This window comes from Ailuropoda melanoleuca, chromosome 16, assembly GCF_002007445.2.
Source record: "Ailuropoda melanoleuca isolate Jingjing chromosome 16, ASM200744v2, whole genome shotgun sequence".
Taxonomy (NCBI): Eukaryota; Metazoa; Chordata; class Mammalia; order Carnivora; family Ursidae; genus Ailuropoda; species Ailuropoda melanoleuca.
The window spans coordinates 42,677,855-42,684,023 of record NC_048233.1 but is presented as its reverse complement, the minus strand read 5'-3'; the positions used below and the strand labels follow the sequence as shown (position 1 = coordinate 42,684,023).

Here is a 6,169-nt window from a genome sequence, read left to right as displayed (position 1 = left end):
AGGCAGCTGCCTAACTGACTGAGCCACCCAGGCGCCCCTTAAACTACATACTTTAATAATACCTTGCTGAAGCTAGAAAAAATCAGAAAAATAAAAATAATGAATTTGTCCAAATCCTTAGAATGTTCAACACCAGGAGGGAGCCCTGAATTACGGCCTGTGGGTGATAATGATGTGTCAGTGCGGGTTCATTAATCGTACCAAGCGTAGCACTCTGGTGGCCGATGCTGAGAATGGGAGAGGCTTGGCATGTGTGGGGGCAGGAAGTATATGGAGAATCTCTGTGTCTTTGATCAATTTTACTGTGAACCTAAAACTGTTCTTAAAAATCAAGCAATCAATCAAATAGTGAACAAAAATTGTTGGTACATATAGGAAAATATATTCAATTTTTAAGGCACTGATCATAATGCAAAATGAAGATAATAGACATAGTTTTCTGCTTATCAGATCAGCAAAAATTAGTGAGTTGACAAAACCCTGTATCAGCAAGGGGGTTGGGAAATGGGAGGTATCATACAACTTAAATTCACTTAAACCTTCCAGAGGGAAGTTGGGCAATGCATACAAAATTTAGAGTAATGCTGCCCAATGTTCTAGTAATTCTGCTTCTAGAAAATTCCCGTAGGACAATGCACAAAGATGTGTATATATACACGAGGAAGTTCATCCTAGAATTGTTTATAAGAGCAAAATACTGGAAACAATTGAAATGTTTGTAATTACTTAAATAAATTCTAGTATATACATGCAATGCAATACCACGCAGTAATTAAAAGTGATGAAATACATCTATATTACTGACATGAAAAGGTATCCATACGTACTGTTCACACGTTAAAAAAAAAAAAAAAAAAAGAAGTGCGGGCGCCTGGGTGGCTCTGTCGGTTAAGCTTCTGTCTTCTGTCGTTGGCTCGTTGGCTCGGGTCATGATCCCAGGGTCCAGGATCCCTGCTCCACGGGGAGCCTGCTTCTCCCTCTGCCCCTCGCCCTGCTTGGGCACTGTCTCTCCCTCTCTCTCTCTCTCTCTCTCTCTCTCTCTCGCACAAACAAATAATTTTTTAAAAGATTCTTATAAACAAAAAAAAGGAAGTACCAATCCCTCTCTTAGAGGCCCTGGTTTGTTTGGTCCTCTGTCGCCTGGGGCTAAGTTCCCCAAAAGTTTGCTGATCTGGATGTCTTCCCAGCACCAGGTGCGGTGGGGACCGTGTAAGGAGGACAGAAACGATCCTCAGAGCGACTGCTCAGTCTGATTTCTGGAATGGTGCTGAACACGGATATTTTGACCTTCGGAACCCGTACAGTCAGGACACTCTTCATTTTAAGGTCTACTTTAGAGCAGTGGAAACTGGGGCTCAGGAAGCTAAAATAATTGCTTCAGGTCTGTACAGACACCTCCTCTCCTGGGTCTGCGGGGGAGAGGAGGCCTGCTGTGGGCCCTCCCCAAAATAGGCCAGAGGTTGCTGGGAGCAGAAGGATGAAGGGGTGTGGAAATGCGAGCTGAAGAAGGAGTAGAGATGGCAGGGAAGGTGAGACTGGGTTTTGGGCAGCGGTTGGCTTCAAAAGGGCAATGAGTGTCATCCAAGACCCTCAGCCCCTCCCACCACACAGTCTCGCCTCTGCAGACACAGCTCTTCAGGCGCGCCTGTCAAAAGTGGGCCTTCAACGAATAATGAATGAAGGAATAAACGAATGAATGAATAAAAAGAGACACAGTTTATTATCGCAGCGGAAGCAGTACAAAGAGCGAGCCAAACCCTTCTCAGACCTTGGCGGCCCCGGTTTCTCTAGCTCACCCTGCGTTCACCAAATCTGTAAGATCCTTCACGTCTCCCCAAGTCTGGACAGTCATGAGGGAGGAGGCGGCTCTGTGCTGATCTAGGGGGCTGGCGGCTCAGAGCCACCACATTCTGAGTCTGTGCTCGGCTGCCCTCCAGGTCCACAGATCTCAGCCCCTGGAGTCCCTGGTGGGGTCATGCCTGCCAGGCCCCCTGACTCGGAGCTAGATCTGGGAATGCAGGGAGAGGCCCCCTGGGCCTGGGCTTTGCAGGCAGAGGAGAACTTGGTGGTATCAGCTGGGCAGTGAGGGTGCTCTGACCTCTAGGAATGGCAGGACCAAGATCGAGGTGTCACCAGCCCCCAGAAGGTTGTCTATGGCAGAGAGAGGTGAATTGTGCGTGAGTTCCCTCCTGTGCCCACCCTACACATCCAAGGCACGGAAGCCCCCAAACCAGGCCCTGGCCCCTGATCACGGCTGTTGAATTGGGCAACAAAAGGGGGCTGGCTGCGGGGGAGGGGAGGTGTGTCCTTCTGGATGGGGAGCTGAGTGAGGGTCGTGGTCCCTTACCTGGGGTAGGGGGCAGTGTCGCCGAGCGTACCATTCCTGGCAGTACAGGCTGACCTGGATGCCTTGGCCCAGAAAAAGCATGGTCCACATTAGCACGTTCCACGCGGGGCCGGTGTGCCGGTCATGCATCATGAAGTTCATGAGCCCTGATGCCGGAGGAAAGGTTGTTACTCCAAGTCCAGATCCCTCGTCTCCCTGGCTGCCCTCCCATCCCAGGGCACCGGGGAGAGAAGGAACAGGAAGGCACCGTTGGGCAAGATCTTGAACCCAGCTCCAGCAACCAGTAGAGGTCTCAAGTAGCTCGTGTGAAAGCTGGATTCTTCAGTTTATACGTCACATCCTGGATCTTTTACTAAACCTTCCAGCCTCAAGCCAGTTCTCCCCTTTGTCTCCCTCTACGTGTGCCCCTCTCAGACGCTCCTCTCCAGCCAGAAATCTTCTCCCACATCCTCCCCGGACACCCCCTGCTCCCTCCCTCCCTGTTCCCAAGTTCTTTCCCACCCCAACTTTCATGCCTCCCCCCAGGACGGTATGTGGCCTCCCCTGTCAGTCTGGAATCTCCAGGAGCAGGACCCCAGGCCTCCTCCCTCTGGATGGCTCCCCCTCCCGTGGCACACAGAGGCCCAGCTCACCTCCAATGACGAAGAAGAGGACCAGCATGACGGGATAGAAGAATCCCAGGGCAAAACAGAAGATGTACTCGTGGACCACGGCAGACACCAGGAACACACCCAGCACGGCGGCCCCTCGAGCCCGGCCACCGAGGAGCTGGCAGGGGCGGGGGAGGACGGTGGAATGAGTCTCCCCAAGACTGCTCCACAAAGAGCCCCCTTCTCTAGGAAGCCGAGACAGTGTATGGTACAACGGAAAGAATATGGGATTTGGAGTCTGAAGTCTCTTAAATGTCTTATTTAAGAGCGTTTTATTGGCTCTTCGGGCCTTTACGTGCAATCCTTAAAGGGGGTAGAATAATAGCTACTTCTCAGGGTTGACGTGCAGACTACGTATGCGAAAAGTCTTGGTAACTGCGAGCCGCTATACTCATGTTCCTTAGAAGGCCAAGGAGGGGAGACATGCTCTATGGCCGGGTGGAGTTGAGGATAAGGAAGGAAGGAAATTAGATCCTAGGAGGATTTTCTGCCCGCTGGGTTGGGTAGAAGGGGGTAGATGGAAGTCAAGGGGACCCCTAGGTCTGGAAAAGGTGGATGGTGCAGACAGAGGGAAGGAGAATGTCCTGGAGAGGCTCCATTAACTGTGGGAGCTGAGGGGGTCTGCCAAGCCCATACCCAGAGCCCGTCTTGATAGACGTAGCTATACAGCCAGTCATGGACCACCACATTCCAAGTCCGGTAGTAGTTGGAGAAGGACGTCGAGTTCCACCAGTCCTGGGGAAGAGCGGGGTCAGGGTTGGGGCAAGGAGGTGAGCATCACAGTCCTGACTCTTCCCGGGCCCCAGCTGCTCCCCCTTGCTTCCTGCCCCCTGTCCCAGTGTTCCACAGGGGGCTGGCCCCTGGCAGAAGAGAGACAGCAGGCACTCTCCCAGCTGCCTCTTCAGGACCTGCGACCCTGCACTCCCTCCTTTACCCCGTCTCAGGAGAGGATGATTCCAAAGTACCATGCACACGAAAGCAGTGAGCCCTGGCTGGTCAGGAGGCGGAGGGGTGGCATTGGAACCGCAACCAGGAGCACTTTCTCATGTGGGAGATTGACAGCACCGCGGAGGTGACACCCCATGGAGCCACCATCCCCCCCAGATCACTCCCCAGCCCTCCCTGCATCCAGCGCCCAAGTGGCCAGGTCCAGGCCCCACCCGGTAGAACATTCTGTCTCCGAATCGTAGCATCTCTGCGAAGGCGTTGAGCCAGCAATGGAGGAAGGCAAAGAAGATGAGTAGCAGCATGAAGATGCCTGGTGCGGGGGGACAAGGGCTGTAGGTCAGACGGGCCCACCCGGATCCCCTGGGAAGCTCTGAGGGGCCCTCCTCAGCAACCAGGGCCCCAACTCCTGCCAACCATTTATGAGTCACTCACTAATTCATGCATTCATTAATCCATCCAGCTGCTCATGAGCCTCATGCCAGATGTTGGGGAGGCACAGATGAATCTCAAAGCCCCTGAGCATCAGGGGTTCACAGAGTGGTTGGAGAGAGACAGACAGATAGAGATAGGGACAGGGACACGTCCAACCACGCATCAAGGTCAAACGTGCTGGGATTTAGGCATGATGGCCATTGCTGTGCTCAGGAGTGCAGAGCAAGGGGTGGGTCATGGGGATTGATGGCTAAAACTGAAAGGCTTCCTGGAGGAGGAAGAATTGCAGTCATAGACCTTCAAAAACGGACTGGATTTCATGGCTGGAAAATGGGGAAAGGGTAGTCTAAGCTGAGGGACCAGTATGAGCAAAGGCCCGGAGTCATGAAAGTGCACGTCTTTCAAGGAACTTGCGGGGCTTGTGGCAGGATGAGGAGATAGGAGGGGCTGCCTGGGAAGGGACCTTGAATGCCAGGCCAAGGGGTCAAATCTTATCTGGAGAGTCCAGCAATGGGGAATCACTGGAGTTTTTGAAGCAGGGTGGGGAATGATTAACCTGGAGGAGGGATGTTCATTTGGGCAGCAGCGTCAGGGACAGGCGGGAGAGGAAAGATTGAAGGGGTAAGGAAACAGATGAGGAGGCCAATGTGGAAAGAGAGAGAGTGGAGCGGTCATCTGAAGTGAGCAATGATGGGAGGGGCCACATGTGGGAGGGGAGGAGGTGAGTCCCCTACTAGGAAGCCTTCCCCTGAGTTCAGCCCTCCCTGGCCCTGTCTTCGGTGGTTGTACCTGGCAACGTGGCATGCATGATAGAAAGCACCAGAGCCCGGGTACTGAAGGGCTCCCGGCTCATGTTGGCAAAGACGGGAACGCAGAGGCGGCTCAGGATGAAACAGGCATACAGCACGCAGCCCAACGCCTGGGGTGTGCGGGAGGGGAGGGGGACACATCACTTTGAGAGGGGTCACGAGCAGCTGCCCCCTCGCTCTGGAATTGGATTCTGGCCCAGCACCTGCCTCCTCTTACCTTAGCACCACCCTCGGACCCCCTCCCCAGGCTCCCCCTTCCCCACTCCCAGAAATGCCCCCTCAGCCACCATGAGTCCACCCTTCTGCCCCATCTTCTGACCTGGGCAAAGTTCTTGGCCACATAATTCCACCTGACGCTCGGTGTCCTGCAGCAGCAATGGGGATAATATGTTTCTCGTCCTTTTTTTTGTTCCCTGCCCGCTGGGGCACGGGCCCTCTCTCCGAAGCTCCCTCGGATGCTCAGGCCCGGGAGGATTATCTGGGGAGGTAAGGGTCTCGAACACTTTGGACCTTCCATGATAGACATGCCAAATGGGTTTTAGCTCTCATGTCAACTAGAGTGACTAACCATCAGGAGTTTGCTCCAGACTGATGCGCTTCCCAGGGTGGAGGATTTTCAGTACTAAAACTGGGGCAGTCCTTGGTCACTCTCATGTCACCATGGGCTGTGCAAAGGAGAGGGGGAGGCTACCTGCCCCTTATTTCCCATTTTAATTATGGGATGCTTCCTGAGAAAGTGCCCAGTGTCTGGGGGTGGGGCTAAAGACCTCAGAGAAAGGACAATAGAAGGGCAAGGTCCCTGGTGGGCGTGGGCATTTGAGAAAGAGGTGCCGGGTCTTACCTGGGGTAAGTCTTCCTGTAGATGAGCGTGGGGCAGAAGAGGAAATAGAGGTAACTGGAGAACCTGGGAGCCTGCGTGCCCTCGCCTGGGGGGGGTGAGAGAGAGGGCTCCGTCAGCGAAGGGGGAAGGGAGGGGGAGAGCT

At 53.7% G+C, this 6,169-nt stretch overlaps 1 protein-coding gene across 2 annotated transcripts in view; it reads right to left on the bottom strand.

Moving 5' to 3' along the window:
* Positions 1 to 1,701: 1,701 nt before the first annotated feature.
* The window catches only part of SOAT2 (sterol O-acyltransferase 2), a 10,349-nt gene continuing 5,881 nt past the window's right edge, over positions 1,702 to 6,169 (bottom strand). The window contains exons 8-15 of one of the 2 annotated variants that reach the window (XM_019803809.2): positions 6,028 to 6,112; positions 5,506 to 5,551; positions 5,167 to 5,296; positions 4,158 to 4,255; positions 3,634 to 3,732; positions 2,980 to 3,115; positions 2,348 to 2,493; positions 1,702 to 2,151 (exon numbers count right to left, since the gene is read on the bottom strand). In XM_019803809.2, the coding sequence (XP_019659368.1) occupies positions 2,101 to 2,151; positions 2,348 to 2,493; positions 2,980 to 3,115; positions 3,634 to 3,732; positions 4,158 to 4,255; positions 5,167 to 5,296; positions 5,506 to 5,551; positions 6,028 to 6,112 (791 nt within the window). In that variant the 3' untranslated portion in view covers positions 1,702 to 2,100. Of the gene's footprint in view, positions 2,152 to 2,347; positions 2,494 to 2,979; positions 3,116 to 3,633; positions 3,733 to 4,157; positions 4,256 to 5,166; positions 5,297 to 5,505; positions 5,665 to 6,027; positions 6,113 to 6,169 lie in introns of those variants that run through there. The other variant, XM_034644616.1, reaches the window with a different exon arrangement.